At 51.1% G+C, this 16543-nt stretch overlaps 1 protein-coding gene across 1 annotated transcript; it reads left to right on the plus strand.

The window, feature by feature from the left end:
• Nucleotides 1–559: 559 nt before the first annotated feature.
• On the plus strand, nt 560–1055 carry LOC127226775 (potassium voltage-gated channel subfamily E member 1). Its single transcript, XM_051190906.1, has one exon. The coding sequence runs from the start codon at nt 560–562 to the stop codon at nt 947–949; it is 390 nt and encodes a 129-aa protein (XP_051046863.1). The 3' UTR covers nt 950–1055.
• Nucleotides 1056–16543: the final 15488 nt, after the last annotated feature.

Here is a 16543-nt window from a genome sequence, read left to right on the forward strand (position 1 = left end):
GTGTCCATCTCTGTGGGCAGAGAAATTAGCGTTTGCCGTGGACATGGGTTGACTGGAAGGAAGTGAACATGCATACAGCACATGAAAGGGCCGTAAAGACAGTAATGAAGGAAACAGGAAAGAGACCCCACGTCATTTACGACAGGCAACATAGCAATACGCAGTAACATACATTGAGGAGACTCATTCCAATGGCCACCTACTAGAGAAGATGGTGAGGAGAACTACAGTGAATCAAGTTGTTAGCTGATTGACCAAGAGAGGTCAATGAGACTCCCAATGGCAGATACCACAGAAGCACGTTTGTCCGTTTCCCGATGGTATGTATACACCACGGAAGGATGTTTGTCCGTTTCCCGATGGCATACGCCACGGAAGGATGTTTGTCCGTTTCCCGATGGCATACGCCACGGAAGGATGTTTGTCCACTCCCCCGTCACCTGAGACTAAAGAACTGTGAGCATGGGCGGGAGGTGGGCCAGTTCACACTATTTGATTTCAAGTTGCATTTTCCTTCCAGGGATTTTGCTCTACATCCGGGGAAAGCTTGAAGCCCAGGATGATCCTGTCTAACTCCACCACTGTGGTGCCCTTTCTGGCCACGCTGTGGCAGGAGACAGCCGAACAGGGCAGCAACGTGTCGGGCCTGGCTCGCAAGTCTCAGCTCCGAGATGACAGCAAGCTAGAAGCTCTCTACATCCTCATGGTACTGGGTTTCTTTGGCTTCTTCACCCTGGGCATCATGCTGAGCTACATCCGGTCTAAGAAACTGGAGCATTCTCACGACCCCTTCAATGTGTACATCGAGTCGGATGCCTGGCAGGAGAAAGACAAGGCCTTCTTCCAGGCCCGTGTTCTGGAGAGCTGCAGGGCTTGCTACATCATTGAGAACCAGGTGGCTGTAGAACAGCCTGTCACACACCTTCCTGAACTGAAGCCTCTGTCATGAACCCCATAGCTCGTTAATAGACAAACCCTGCATGGGACAATCTGGTCCCTCTAGTCACACGCCTGTCATAGTCTTTATTGTAGGGGTACCATTGCATTTTTTGCTATCGAAGGATCAAGGGGTGAATCGATAATACAAGTTTTCTAAACTCACATCCCGTCTATAGTAGATGATCAACTAATTCTTGTCTCTTTAAGTCGAGCCAAGCCCCCAACAGTATGGTCTCTGGGAATGCAAGCCCAGTTCTCCCCCAAATCTCTGGATATTAGCAGGGTCCACGAGTAAGTTCTAGTCAGAGGATGTGGACGTGATGAATCCGGTTCGTAAACAGCCTTTGAGAAGGGGAAGGGTGTGCCCTCCATCTTCCTTGTCCCTTTTAAGGACGTCGACACACTGGAGGCAGCTCTGATAGAAACAGCAATGCACTCTCAGGAGGCACAGATGACCCAGGGCCCGGCACCTTCCTGCGCTGTCCAGCTGCCAGGGTGGTAAGAAAGGGCCTTTGCCCCACTCCTGTAACCTCTGCTAAAGTTGAAGAGCCAGTGGCCAAACACTCTAGCCTCCTGCCTCCAACTCCCTCACAGCTTTCCTTATCCACACGCGCACGCGCGCACACACACACTCACACACACTGTTCAATCCGCATAGAAATCGCTTCTTATAGGGCTGGGACAGTCGGAAAATGACTCCTTCAGAGTCGGCACCAAGAGCAAGGTGTGCAGTTATGACTGGAGAGAAAGTGGCCACCCCACCATGCCAAAGGCCACAGGGGAAGGTGCGCATGTGGGCACTGAAGCATGGGACTGATGTAGCAAGGCCCTTGCTGTGACAGGTTTGACTTAGGATGAATTATGTTCCTAAAAACATGTTGAGGTTCCAATCCCCAGTACTAGTAAATGTTACCTTGTCTGGAAGTAGGGTCTTTACCGACCATCACGTTTCAGTGAGCGACTGAGGTGGGTCCTACTGGCACCCTTCTAAGAGGGGGGGGAATACTTGACACACACAGAAACTACAAGATGCCAGACACAGAGATGGGAGGGCTAAAAGAAAGCCAAGGAGGGCTGAAGATGGATGGCCCCTGGCCTGGGGACAGAAGCTACGGATGGAGGGCTGAAGACAGATGGCCCCTGGCCTGGGGACAGAAGCTACGGACGGAGCAATTCTCCTTGTCAGCTTTCAAGGACACGAGGCCTTCCCCAGCCTTCCTTCCAGACTCCGGCCTTGAGAACACAGGACAATGCCCGTCTGTTGCCTGGTAGACTTTGATAAAGCAGTCTCGCCAGCTAATACAGTATCTGAGGCCGTTCCCACCTCCAACCAGAAGGGACAATGGGAGTGGAGAGGGGTGGCCAGAGTCGCTGTTCACAGCAGACAGGCAGAGACACTTCAGGTCGTCTGCCCTGAGAGCATGGGGAACCAGCGCCCTGCGCGCCAGCCCGTCCCCAGCTGCCACCCGAGATACGAGGACCTTGTGTACCATGGCTCTTTAAAAGCTCACCCACCTGGCACTACTGGACAGTACGGAATGAGGCCAAAGTTTTGGACAACTGAATTATGGCTGGCAAGACAGAGGTGATCTGAGTTTGATCCCCAGAACCCATGGTGGAAGGAGAGGACAGACTGCAGAAAGTTGTCCTGTGACCTCTACATGATGCCCGGTACGGACAGACAGACACACGGACAGACAGACAGACGGACACACACACACAACCGTACACACATAAAACAGTAGTAAAGAATTACACACAGTCTCATGAGAAGCAGCCCGATGCAGCGCTGACTGTCCCCCAGCACGTTTGGCTCCATCTGATCTGATGACCACACCCTTCGTCTCCCACAAAGCAGCGATTCCCATGTTGGGGATAGGCTGGGGGACATTTCCAGGGGAAACCCTGGCATGGACTCGCCTCTGAATTGCTACTGCCCTTGAATAATTATTTGTGTGCCAGAGTCCTTTGAATTCCAATGAATGCTCGACTCCTCCCCCACCCCAAGACGCCCACGGACGCCGCTTCCCCTGCTGTGCCCGGGGTTCATGGACACCTGGAACAGCTGTGGCTACAGCAACCATGGCCCCTGTGGGAACAAACTGCTCCAAACGGACGCCTGCTGCCCAGACTGGAGGGAAGGCTTGGAGAGGGACCCAGAGTGCTTGTGACTAGCTCGTGACACAGTGACCTTGATATCCCTGGCACACAGACTCCCTGTCACCAGCTCCTTTCTCCACAGGATTCCTGTGCCTTTTAAGGCAGGGAGATGCCCCGGCCTTGGAGCTAGCTATCTGCCCTTGGAGCACTGGGTCACACACTCTCCACCCACTGCAGACTCCTTATCTCTCCCCTCTTCTGGCCCCTTCATTTAAAAGGCAGAAGGGAAGGCACAAGTAAGAACTGAACTGAGCCTCGAATGTTACCTGCCTGATGTCTTCCTGTAACATCTGATCGCACACACACACACACACACACACACACACACACACACACACGCACGCACACACACAGAGGGCTGTCACACTGTAACATCTGATCACACACACAGAGGGCTGTCACACTGTAACACTGATTGATTACACACACACACACACACACACACACACAGGTGTACACAGGGCTGTCACCTGTCACATCTGATCACACATGCACACAGGACTGTCACCTGTCGTGCAGGGATCACTCCCAGCTCTCCACGGATTCTCAGTGGATATTTTGCACACTGCTGTTGTTAGGACAGTGCCTTCTGCTGTGTTAACATTTTTTAATTAAAGCTTTTAAAACATGATTGTGTGTGTGTGTGTATTTTAAAAAGCAAGATTTATCTACTCTAGTTTTATGTGCCTGACTGTTCGCCTGCATATATGCAAATGTACTTGGTGCCTGGTGTCTGTGGAGGCCAGGAGAGGGTGTTGGATCCCCTGGAGTTATGGATGGCTCTGAGCTGCTGTGTGGGTGCTGGGAACTGAACCCAAGCGCCCGCTGAGGAATCCATGCTCTTAACATTAAGCTATCTCTCCATGCCCCAAGGCTGTCCTGTTCACATCACTGGTTCTTTTGGGAAAGGGAGAGGTGTCTGAGGGGCTTCAGAGGCAACCCCGGTAGCCGTGGGATGAGGAGTATGGACTGCCTGGGGAAGTTAAGTCAGTCATCAAGGCACAGTGTGTCAGGGTGGAGAATCGTGGGCCCCTCTGATCAAAGTAGGGGAACATCCCCAGAGGGATGTCAGTCACCCAGGGGGTACCTTTCTCTTCTATGCTGGTTGGTAATTTCGTCAACTTGTCACAAGCAAGGGAAGAGGGTCTTCATTTGAGAAAATGCCCCATCAGACTAATCAGAAGCTAGGGGCTTCTTCTTGACTGATGATTAACGTGGCAGGGCCCAGCCTATTGGGCCAGCACAGGGACATGTGGTCCTGTGCTGTACGCAAAGCGGGCTGAGCAAGCCACAGGGAGCAAACCAGTGAGCGGCCTCCCTCCATGGCCTCCGGTCGGCTCCTGCCTCCAGGTTCCAGCCCTGCCCGCGTTCCTGCCTTGGGTTCCCTTGGTGATGAACTGTAATTGGGGTGTGTAAGATAAATAAACCCCTTTCTCCCCAGGTCACTTTTGGTTTTGATTTGTATTACAGCTGTAGAAACCAAACCAAGACACCTTGAAAAGGGGGCCAGGCGTTAACACTTGGCGTCTGTGGGGGAATACAAAGCAGAATGACGATGGACTTTGGCTTCTGTAAGAGAAGACTCCTGACTTTCACGTGTCAGGACTAAGTTAACTACTAAGTTCTATTACTATTACTTCATCTATGTACGTGTGTGTCTGTCTGTATGACTGTGTGTGTGTGTGTGTGTATGTGTGTCTGTATGAGTGTGTGTGTGTGTGTATGAGTGGGTGTGTGTGAGTGTATGTGGGTGAGTGTGTGTGTATGTGTGTATGAGTATGTGTGTGTGTCTGTATGAGTGTGTGTCTGTGTGTGTGTATGAGTGTGTGTGTGTATCTGTGTGTGTATGTGTGTGTCTGTATGAGTGTGTCTGTGTGTATGTGTGTGCATGGCGGCCAGGGTCAATGTCAGATGTCTCCCCCAATCACTTTCCATCTTATTTTCTTCTAAGCTAATGACTTGTTTATTATTTCATGTGTGTATGTGCGCGCACCGAGTGTGTGAAGTGGCCAAGGAAAGCAGGAAGAGAGCATCAGGACTCTAGAACCAGAGTTACAAGCAATTGTGTGTCTGCCTGATCATCCCCTTCACACGCCTTCCCCAGCCTGCCTAGAGCAACAGCCCTCACCCCACCCCACCCCCAGCACACCCAACCAGCCAGATCTACACACTCCAGGCTTGGACCAGGACACATCTGGCACACCAGTCCAGTCCCCTCTGCTCCCCTGACCTCATTCCACCTAAGGCAACTGGCTCAGGCATCCCTTCTTCCTTTCCCACGGGCTCTGTCCACATCAGACAAAGAACTAGTGAGTGAGTTCTCATGCGCAGATCTCATTGCTGCCAATGAGAATTGCCTAGATGGACTCCAGAACACGCAATTAAAAAAAAAAAATCGTAAACAATCAAATCAAAGAATTCAAGCAGTTTAGAGGAAACAACAAAACAGCTCAATGAAATTAACAGACCTTACACTGAATAAGCAAGGAATAACTAAATAATAAAAATAAGTAAGCAGTTAAAGTTAAAAAAAAAAAAACCCCACAGGAAATGGACATACGGGGAGGTGTGTAACACTATGATAGGCAACAATCGGGGAAGAATCTCGTCAGTGGCAATCCAAGCAGAGGTACAGGGACAAGAAGGATGGAATCAGGGGAGCCCCCAGCAGCTACTGGGGAAGCTAGACGTGAAGTAACAAGCCACAAGCCTTGTGGTAAAATATAGAATAGAAATGGGTTAGTGTGGTTATAAGAGCTAGTCAATAAGCCTGAGCTAACAGGCCAAACAGTTTGTAATTAATATTAAGCCTCTGAATGGTTATTCAGGAACTGGCTGGCAGGAGAGAAACATCTGGCTACAGCTGACTGCTCAATGGAAATTTGGAAAGTCAGAAGTACCTGGAGCAATGCACTCCAAGTCCTAAGAGGCCACCAGGGCCAACCGAGACTAATATACCCAGCAAAACCATCTGGCATATATATACCCAGCAAAGCTCTCTGCCATAGTTGAAGGAGAAAGAAACACTTTCTCTTGCAGACAGCCTGAGTTCAGGCCCAGGACCCATGCCAGGGAGGCTCACACGCCTGTGACTGCAGCTCCAGGAGGCTCACACGCCTGTGACTGCAGCTCCAAGAGGCTCACATGCCTGTGACTGCAGCTCCAGGAGGCTCACATGTCTTCTTCTGGACTCTGCAGACACCTGCACTTTGTGCATGCTCCACTCACATGGACGCATACACTAACATACAAACTTTAAACCGTGCCGCAATGAAGCCTTCCATCCTTAAAATGCTTCTTGTCTGGTGTTTGGTCACAGCAGTAACAACAGTTCTGGTGGGAGGTTCGGATTTCCAGGCTTCTAACTCTCAGCCAGCTCCCCAGCCCACACCTCACAGGAAGCATGGTGCTTTAGACATCATTTCCCTCAAAGGCTGGCAGTAGCGGCTTCATCATCGTCAGTGTGGCGGTATTGTGTGGATAGATCCTTTAATAGGTAATCACTGGGGGGGGGAGTGCCCTTGGGAGGGGTTAGTGAAGTTCTCCTGGAATTTCAGCCAGTTCCAGTGACTGAGGTTATTATAAGAGCGAGGGGGAGGGGGAGGGGAGGAGGGGGGATGACTCAGTGGTTAAGAGCACATGCCACTCTTACCCGGGACCTGGGCTTGGTTCTCATCACCCACACAGTGTAAATTCAGTCCTGGTTTGGGGGCCTGGCACCTTCTTTTGGCCTTCGTGAGCCCCAGGCACGCATATAATACATATACGTCAGGCAAAGCACTCACACACTAAAATAAAAACACTTTTTGAAACAGGAGTCAGACCTGCCCCTCCATACTCTGCCATCGCCTCCTCTCCTGTATGTCTTCCGTGATGCCATCCACCACGAGACAGTCGCGGGAGCCCTAGCCAGAGGCTGAGCAGGTGATAAGATGCCTGATTTGGGCTTTTAGTACCCAAAGCTGTGAGCAAGATGAGCCACGGGTACTCTGTTGTAACAACAGAAAACAGAAGATATAAACGGAGGGAACCCTGCCCAGCCATGGCACCAGAAACATGTAATCCCCCGGGGGCCCCGACGGGGACCCCAAGATCAATGAGGGAATACTGCATCGGTTGTCCTCACCTGGCACTTTGAGAGCAGCCTGCTCGCCTGTCTCTCCCATGCACTGCTCACCATAGGGATGACATCACAGCTCCATGCCCTGCTCTCCCCTTCCCCTCCCCCCTACCCCATGCCCTGCTCTCCCCTCCCCCTCCCCCCTCCCCCATGCCCTGCCCTCCCCTCCGCCTCCACCCCTCCCCCATGCCCTGCCCTCCCCTCCGCCTCCACCCCTACCCCATGCCCTGCTCTCCCCTCCCCCTCCCCCCTACCCCATGCCCTGCCCCTCCCCTCCCCCTCCCCCCCCCTCCCCCATGCCCTGCTCTCCCCTCCCCCTCCCCCCTCCCCCATGCCCTGCTCTCCCCTCCCCCTCCCCCCCCTACCCCATGCCCTGCTCTCCCCTCCCCCTCCCCCCTCCCCCATGCCCTGCTCCCTCCCCCTCCCCCCTCCCCCCATGCCCTGCCCTCCCCTCCCCCCTCCCCCCTCCCCCATGCCCTGCTCTCCCCTCCCCCTCCCCCCTCCCCCATGCCCTGCTCTCCATCCTCCCTCTTAAGTCCTTTTGCTCCCTGAACAGCTTTGCAGTTTGGGTACACACCCAGTCCTCCTCATCTTTATAAAATCTAGGAAGCACAAACGAGAGAAGCCTACAGCACTGTTTCTGAGGCTGATTTGACTTAACACAATCACCTCCAGTTGCATCCATTTCCCTGGAAACAACACCTTTTCCCTTGAATCTGGATGCGGGTCCCCTCTGGACTCTATTGTAACTCAGTAGCCTCAACAAGTTCATGCCTGAGTCCACAGGCCAGGGGGGCTATCTTGAGTCCTCATCAGTAGCGACTCTTTATGGGAACAAATGGGACATAAATACCCAGCCAGGCCGAAGGAGATAAGCAAAAGCCCGGAGGCCATGAGGACCCGGGAAATGTGCGCATGCTCTGATTGGGTTGATAGGTTTGGCTTCTTGTTGTATGCGCAGCCATGGGATGTGTAAAACCAACCTAAACGTGAAAGGAGACGGAGCAGTTGTCACTGCGAGACCTTCAGTCGCCATGTCTACCCGAGGTACACATCACACTATCGCACAGATCTCAAAATGCTGGACTTTTTCTTGTCTTTTGGTGGGTTTATCAGACTGCTGGGTGTGGCTGCCCCCTGGTGGTAACTTTGAGGATGTTTCTCTAAGCACAGCCTAGAGCCTTTGCCTAGGTAATTCTGAGAGCCTCGAGACACTGTTGGGAGGCTGAAATTTTGATCAACCGGACGGTGCTTGGGAGATGGTACCTACTGTCCCGGAAGAGATGCCTTCTCCAGGTGTGATGTGAGACAATCCGTCAGGGAAGACCTCGAGGTCATTGCTCAGGTTCCCGGGAAAGCTGTGAGGACATCAGTCCTCTCTCATTCGAGGGATGGCACAATCATCCCTCCAAGCCCCAGGAAAATAACCTCCTTTCCAGGCCAGAGGACATTTCAGCCATAAGGGACCATGGGTGCTCCACCTGGAGAGAAGACCACCACCCCCTCCAGGTACACGGCTCTGGGGGATCTGAGCTTTGTCTCCTCTCCATCACTCCATTCAGTCTCACCAGCATGAAAATGTGAGTGCATGCCGCCATGCCTGGCACTTTTACATGGTCTTGGGATAGATTACATCCTCGCATTTGCAAACACTTTGCTGGCTAGGCTACCTCCCAGTCCCTGGGCTCGAGCTTTCAAAACATGCCAGTCAACAGGCAGAGAGGACACGATGGGAGGGATGGCGGAGGAGGGGTGTGGCAGAGGCTCTTCACTGCACTGGACACCAGGAAACAGAGTACCAATGCAAACACCAGCTGGGCCCCTAGGGTTCCACAGCGCACCACAGCCGCCAGCTGTGGGGCAGGCATTAAGCAATAACGCCCTTGGGGAATGTTTCAGGTTCAAACCATAACAGGCTTACTTTTGATATTATGTATCTTGTAGCCTTGGGCATGTGTCTGCTGTTCCCTGCCCTCCAGTGCCCGGTGCTCCACCCAATCACCCCTGTCTCCCCACAAACTTTATCTGTCCTTCTCAGTGTCATAGTTAGAATCACACAACATTCTCGTTTCTTAATTGACTTCTTTCAGGCAGCAAGTGCTTATTAACATTCCCTTTGTCTTTTCATAGCTCACCCCCCCAAACACACACACACACACACACGCACGCACGCACGCACGCACGCACGCACGCACGCACGCACGCACGCACGCACGCACGCACGCACGCACACGCGGTTTCTAGTGCTGAATAACAGTCTACTTGGAAGGTACCGTGGTTTATTGATCCACTCTTCTGCTTGAAGAGTATCTTGGCTGCTTCTGAGTTTGTGCAAAGACAGTAAAGCTACATAACATCTGAGAGCAGACTTCATGTGCACAGACGTTTTCAACTGCTTGTGGTAAATGCTAAGGATGGCAATTGCTGGGTCATAGGTAAGAGCCCTCCACTGTTATGCAGTGACTGTCCCTTCCCATATTCCCACGAGCGCCCTGTGAGAGGTTCCTGTCGCCTGAGCTGCCGCAGGACCTGCTGTTGTCCGCCTTCTGCGTTTGGGCCTTTCTGGTAGGTCCATACACGCCATGCCTTTTTGTAAGTAAAATTTTATTGGGACACAGGCACTTACATACAATCTAAGATGAATCCTTTGGCAAGCATGAGGACCCGAACTTAGTTCCTAAGCGAGAATGTAAAAATGACGAGGTCCCTCCATATACCTGTAGCCGCGTTGGGGGCAGGGACAGGTGGATTCTGGGGACTTGCCAGCCAGACTGCCTATCTGAAACAGTGAGCACCAGGCCAACCAATGGAAAAACAAGGTAGGCATAGATCCAGGGAGACATCTGGCACCGACTCTGGCCTTCACATGCGCATACATGGGTACACATCCACATGTACACATACATACACATACATATGCCACACCCACACAAAAACAACAGAAGAGATTCTATGGGTCTCTTTATGATCTTGCTCCTTATAGAAAGTTCACATGGTAGAGCTGTATTCTAGGGCCACCATGATTTTTTTTTCCCCTGTGTGTTCATGGAGCATTGGCGGCTATGTGATGCATGACTGGGGACATTCAAGGAAGCTGTGATGAGAATCCAGCCCTTCTGAGGAAGGACCAGGCTGAACATACCCCACAATCCTTTGCAGAAATTTTATCACCTACGCATAACTATCGGAATTTCGGTGGTGTTTACGTATGTGTGTTTGTGTGTGTACACATGCTTGGGTTGGTCTGGGTTTTGGTTTTGCAGTTTTTAAACGATTTTTTTATTGTGAAAAATTTGCGAAAAAAATTATTATTGCATGTCCATGTAAAATCCACATATATAATTGTAATGAGAAAAATAAAAAGACCCCAACTAAGCAAGGGACCCTCGACTCTAGGCTATGAGACAGGAAGTCAGGAGCAGTTCTCACAAGAATAGGGAAGCCTGAGCTCATCACCAACTGTGTAAATAACACTCCCCATTATCTCTTAAGAAAACTGGAACCAGGTAGCCTCTCTGACCTGCCAGTCATAGATTCCCCCAGGCCCCAGGATGTCCTTAAAGAAAAAGGGAACTAGATTACCTCTCCCAAACCCCAGCATGTGTTAATCAACCTTGCCTGAGCAGACAATAGTTAAGGCACCTTTGCTAAATACCCTTTGTTTCTCAATTACCTTGTATGGAAACTTTGTAAACTTGTACACTAAGAAATCTCTGTAACCATGGAAACTCTGGAATTTGTGACCTTCAACCTCATGGTCTTCCCCTTTAAAAGCTTCCCTTTATGGCTGGTTGGCATCTCATTCCGCATTGGAATTGTGTGTCTCCTTGGGTTAGTCTGGGGCTCTGTGAACCCGGCACAACAATAACCATTATTTTGATAGAAAACATATCATGACACCTGCATAGCTGCCTATTGAAATTTTGTGGACTGATCACATAGAGAATCTATCACACACCTATGTGGCAATGGCCTGGTTGTTATAACACATTTTCACCACAAGGGAGCAGAGCATCTATGGGTACCACCTAGCTCTGTAGTACAAGAATTCTGGTCCCAATTTCTGGCTTCGGACCAGCTTCCAAAGGGCGAGGAGGGCCTGAAGTTGGTGCTGAATGACTTTTAGGGGAGGGTGTTGAAGTCAGGGCAACCAGCATGTATGGCTTATTTTGCTCTCTCTTAATTCTCTTTCTGGGGACAGACTGTAGCTTACAGGGAACAGCCCTACAAGAAAATGCAGACCAGGAACACAGACAGAAGGCTAGGGGATCGATTTCAAATACTTAAAAGCAAGAATTTGCCACAGACACAGAAAAGGTTGGATCCTTGCAAGGGCTAGTGTGCTTGTTACAAACAAACTCTTTTTTTTCCCTGGCTGAGCAGGGTTCATATTTCCACCCTTTGCCCAGAAATACAGGACAGGGCAGTGCAGAACAGGGCGGTGCAGGAGTTATCCGGCTCAGAGAGCACCACAGGCTTCCCATGTGCCCTGCGGAGGGCGGCAGGCTTCCTAGGGCCTGCACTTTAAAAGGAAAGACCTTTGATTTGGCCCTTTCTAACAAGCCACAGACAGGCTGCGCTCTCTCTTGTGGGTACAGAGGACTCAGACCCTCTGCTCAGCTAAAGAAGAGAAGTCTCCACTTGCCATGGGCTGAGTTTTGCCTGGGATTGCTCTGCGGTGTTCAGGGTGCAGCCTGGGCACACGGGGGCCGTGGTCTGCAGGACAGAGCCCTGTCATCGTCCCCTCTCCCCTTTGTGGAAGCCTCTTGAATTCGCCTCCTGAGAGTCAAGGCCAAGAGCAGCTCATGGACCGTGAGTAGTGGGGTTGGCAGCTCCGGGTGTTCGTTTCACATCAGTAAATAACAGGTGTTGGTGGGCACACCCCTGGCACAGGATCTATTTATCCGTAAAACTTACTCTCACCCTAAATAGACAGAGCACATCAATTGCATCATCAAAGTAGTTACTTTTGAATTGAGACCCGGCTCCTAGCTCGGTAGATTTAATTCGGTACTTGAATATGTAGCAACATTCTAGCAATTTCCAGAAAGTTCTACGAGTTTATGCATCCCCTTTAAGTTTAAATTCTCTTGCGGTAATTAAAACTTACTGTATTCTTCCCGGGTTGGTTTGATATTTTAAATAGTAGTAATTGTGAGATTTTTGCCCCCCCCCACCTTGTGTTCAAGGTCTCAAAGTATTCTACCAGCAGTGTAGAATGCTCCTGAGAGCTGTGAGATTCTAATCCCATTGGTGCTGGGCTTTGACAAGTGTGGCTGGGAGATTCACATTTAAGCAGTCCTTTATATAAAATGAGTACGATTATCTACTTACTCTGCCAAGGAACTCTGATTTAAAACAGAGCAGAGCTCTGGTGTCTTGCTTTAGGAAACAGAGGAGAGCAGCAAACTAATGTCCAGTGGGCAGTTTGCGAGCCCTGTGGTGGGCCCTGCAGACTGAGGCGAAGCCAGCAGTCACGTGGGGGACGCGGCTTCTCTGACTCCCTCCGCAGACAACAGTTCGGAGCTACACAGCAGCGGAAGTCTTAATCTTCTCATCAGACAGGAGCATGATGTCTTTTCCCAGAGCCAAGGAGACCAGAACAGGAAAATTGTGCCCCTTCCTTTTGAAAATTAATTTCTTTTTGAAAATAAGTACGCACTGTGTAACACAAAGTGCCCAAAAGGGTGCGCCATGGGAGGTCCGTCTCCTACCCCCAGCTCCCGTCTCTAGGGGTGACCAACGGTGCTCGTTTCTTTATATTCTCCCACAGTTACAGCACGCTGCCGTGGCTTGGAGACGTGGCCATCCGTGGCTTGGAGACGTGGCTGCTGAGAGCAGGTGCAACCTGGTAGAAGGGCATTAGGTCACTGGAGGAGTGACCTTGAGGGGACTCTGGGAATCCAGCAGCCCCTTCTATTTCTTGGCCACCATATGGAGAGCCCCTTCCTCTACCACACACCCCTTCACAGATAGAAGCAATGGCACCAAGTGATTGATCATGGGCTATAACCTCTGACACTGGGACCAAACGACCTTTCCTTTCCATACATTCATTCACCTCAGGCCAGGGAATCTGGTTAGACTGAGGGCAGTCAATGCACCCACGGGTTTTACACACATCTGCTTTAGTGAAGTTTACACGGGTTAATATTTAGATCTGAGACCCTGTACATGGCCTCTCTGCATGGAAACTCCACGTGTATTTCACCCTCTCACTTGCTGGCCGTCATGACTCACCTCAGAGAGCAGAGTTCCCTGCTATCCTTGGAGGACTGGCTCCAGGGTTCCCACAGATAAGAGAATCCGTGAATGCGCAAGTCATTTCCATAAAATGATACCCTGTGTGCTTTCTTGTGTGTCTCAATCATCTTTACACTACTTCCGGTGCAGCCACTTGTAAATGCCATGTAAAGAGTTGTTCCAGTGTACTGTTTAGGGAATAACAGAAGGAGAAAGGCCCTTAGGCATTCAGGACAAGCTCAGTGTCTTCATTGCAAATGCTCCTTATCTGTGGCTAGCTGGATCTGGGGGTGTGGGGCCTGATTCTGTAGTTCAGGCCTGTGCTGGAGTGCCTTTTGGACAAGTTGCTCAGGACAAGTGGCAGGGTCAGGGGACATCTTCAGTGTCCACAGATCCTGCCAAGAAGCCCTCTCTATGGACAGAACAGACGTACACTTGCCAGCGGCCCTCATTGCCCCATACACACGAGCCCGTTTTTAATGCACACATTTCTCAGGCTGACATTCCTTTGCCTTTTTCCTGTGATCCGACTGCATGTCTTTCTACCGAGACTTTAGATTCTTTTCTTTTAGGACTGAAGGCTGTTGAGTAGTATAATTGGCGCTGTTTATGCAGTTCGCCATTTGCACGTTTTTTAAAGCTTTTATTTTTAATTATGTGCTGACGCATTTGTCTCTGTATATGTGTGAAGGAGACCAGAAGGTGCACAGGTCCCTGGGGTCAGAGTTCAGGGGTTGGAGTTCAGGGTCAGAGTTCAGGCAGTTGGGAGCCACCTAACATGGGCGCTGGGAAGTGCACTCAGACCCCGCGAGAGCAACACACACTCTTACCCATAAGCCATCTCTTTGCTCTCCCGGACTCTGCTTTTCTGGCATGCAAGCACATTTAAACAATGTTAAGTGTGGTTAAATTTGATATTATATTCAAAGACTCTGTTTTGAAGTGTTGATTTTTTTCTGGAGTGTGGCATATATGTTGGTAGGTTCTCGCCTGTTGCACAGAAAGCCTCCACACGCTGTCCCAGGCACGAACCGCCATGGTCTTGGATATGGACCTGCATTCTTAGCACAGGAAACTCTGTCTCATCTGGGTCTCTGTTTCCGCAGTGATCAAGTGGAAACCCCAGGAAGCCTTCAACCAGACCCAGTCCAGCCCGCTCCTACGAGACCCTGTGGAGGGGAGGAATTGCACCAATTCCACCAGGAACCTGAGGCTGCTGGATACCACTGGCGCCCGCCTGGTACATCCTCGCCATCATCGGCATCTATGGTGTGATCTTCATCTTCCAGATGGCCAGCAACATCCTCAGGAGAGATGAGAGGTCCTTGGACGACATTTACTACTCAAACTTAACTTCTGAACTCGAAAGGAAAGGAGGGTTTCAGAGCAAAGTGGCCGAGTGTTCTCTCATCATCAGGAACCCCGCTGCCCATCAGCCTCAAGATGGCCTGGAACCAAAGGGTGAGTGAGGGTGACACAGGAGGCTCACACAGGAGCCCACAGGGTCCCCCGAAAGTCAAGGCCAGCAGACCGCCACTGGGAGCCCTTCATGGGTGGAGCAGTTCGGGGCCTGCCTGGGATCTTGAGAAAGGAACGGAACCCTGGGTTAGGGCAGGGTGAGCATCTCTGGCCATGGACACGTCTGAGTGTGAACTGTCACCAGCAGCTTATTCTCAGGGTTCTCCGGCATGATAAGAAGAAACAACAGAAGCCACAGTTTGGAGTGGGGCTGGGGGTTCCCAGAGGGGCTTGGGGATGGCTCCGGGGGACAAAGGGATGTCTTCTTGTCATGGACGAAGGCTGAGCTTGGAGTCGAATGCTTGGGATCGACATTCACCTTCTGGGTCGTGTACATTTTTGAGTGGCAGATGATCACCTGGAACATGTGGGCGCTGGGGATGTCACACAAAGTGACTTCGTTTTAAAGACCCAGGAGCCACAGCAGGGCTACATTTATTAGCAACCGCCCTCGCTTTGTTCTGTGTAGCTCAGAGCACAGGGACGCCCCCGTCCGCCAGACTCTCCCAGCCTGGCAGGAATGACGGACCCTGCCAGGAGAGTATGCATGAGCTGCCCAGTAACTAACTGATGCACCATGGGACACACATCACGCGGAGTCTACATTCTTACCGTAAGTAGACACAGTGAGAACAGTCAGCAACGGTCGCTTGTCAAGTTCCATGTACACACACACAAAGCCGGAGCTCTTTGGAGAATATTAACACTGCCACTGTCCTTTGTCAGGAGGGCGCTGTCTGAGCCACAGCTGTAGCCCTCCTGGCTTGTAAAAGGCTGTCATCACCTTCCACACACAAGTAAGCGGCCACCAGTCTGTTCAGGCATGGACCAGCCTCATCAGGACATAGGTAGCAGGGAGCCAAACTGTCCTTTGTCCTACAGCCCCTACTTACACATCACTTGGAGCACACTGAAAATCTTAATTAGCAAAACACACACACACACACACACACACACACACACACACACACACACACACAGAAAGCAGAGGCCAGCTTGATCCCACACTCTGCCTTACAAGGGCCAGACAAGATTTCTGTCAAGGGTGAAACCGATCTGCACCCAGAGAGGCAGGACCAGGGCTGGCTCCTCCAGAACCAGAGTCCCCAGTGGTGAAAGAAAGAACCCCAAGGATTATGAGGGCTTGGAGGACACAGGCCATCTTGCTTAGTTCTGCACAGCTGTGACAAAAACCCCTGGAAGGAGGGAGTCACTTCCGGGAGGAAAGATTAACTTGGGGTCCAGTTGCTGAGGGTTTGGCCAGAGTCTCTTGCTTCTAGGCACTTGAACAGAACATTGGGGTGGCAGGCGCCGGTGAGGGCGCATCTTCCCGTCATGGCTGTAGGATGCAGACGGAGGGGGGGGGCCTGGGGACCACTTCCTCCACTCACACTCAACCCCCATTTTTACACCACGTTCAAATATATGCCATCATTTAGGGACAAAATTCACAAACTATGAGCCTGTAGGGGGGGATACTTTACATACAAGCCACAACACAGACACCTTGGACCCCAACCAAAGCTGGCTGTGATGGAGTATGCTGTTGGTCTAAGCCCAGAG

The sequence above is a fragment of the Phodopus roborovskii genome, unplaced genomic scaffold (assembly GCF_943737965.1).
Source record: "Phodopus roborovskii unplaced genomic scaffold, PHOROB, whole genome shotgun sequence".
Taxonomy (NCBI): domain Eukaryota; kingdom Metazoa; phylum Chordata; class Mammalia; order Rodentia; family Cricetidae; genus Phodopus; species Phodopus roborovskii.

Bases quoted from the DNA above. Each gene is read 5' to 3' on its own strand.
- LOC127226775 (XM_051190906.1), top strand. From the start codon at position 560: ATGATCCTGTCTAACTCCACCACTGTGGTGCCCTTTCTGGCCACGCTG.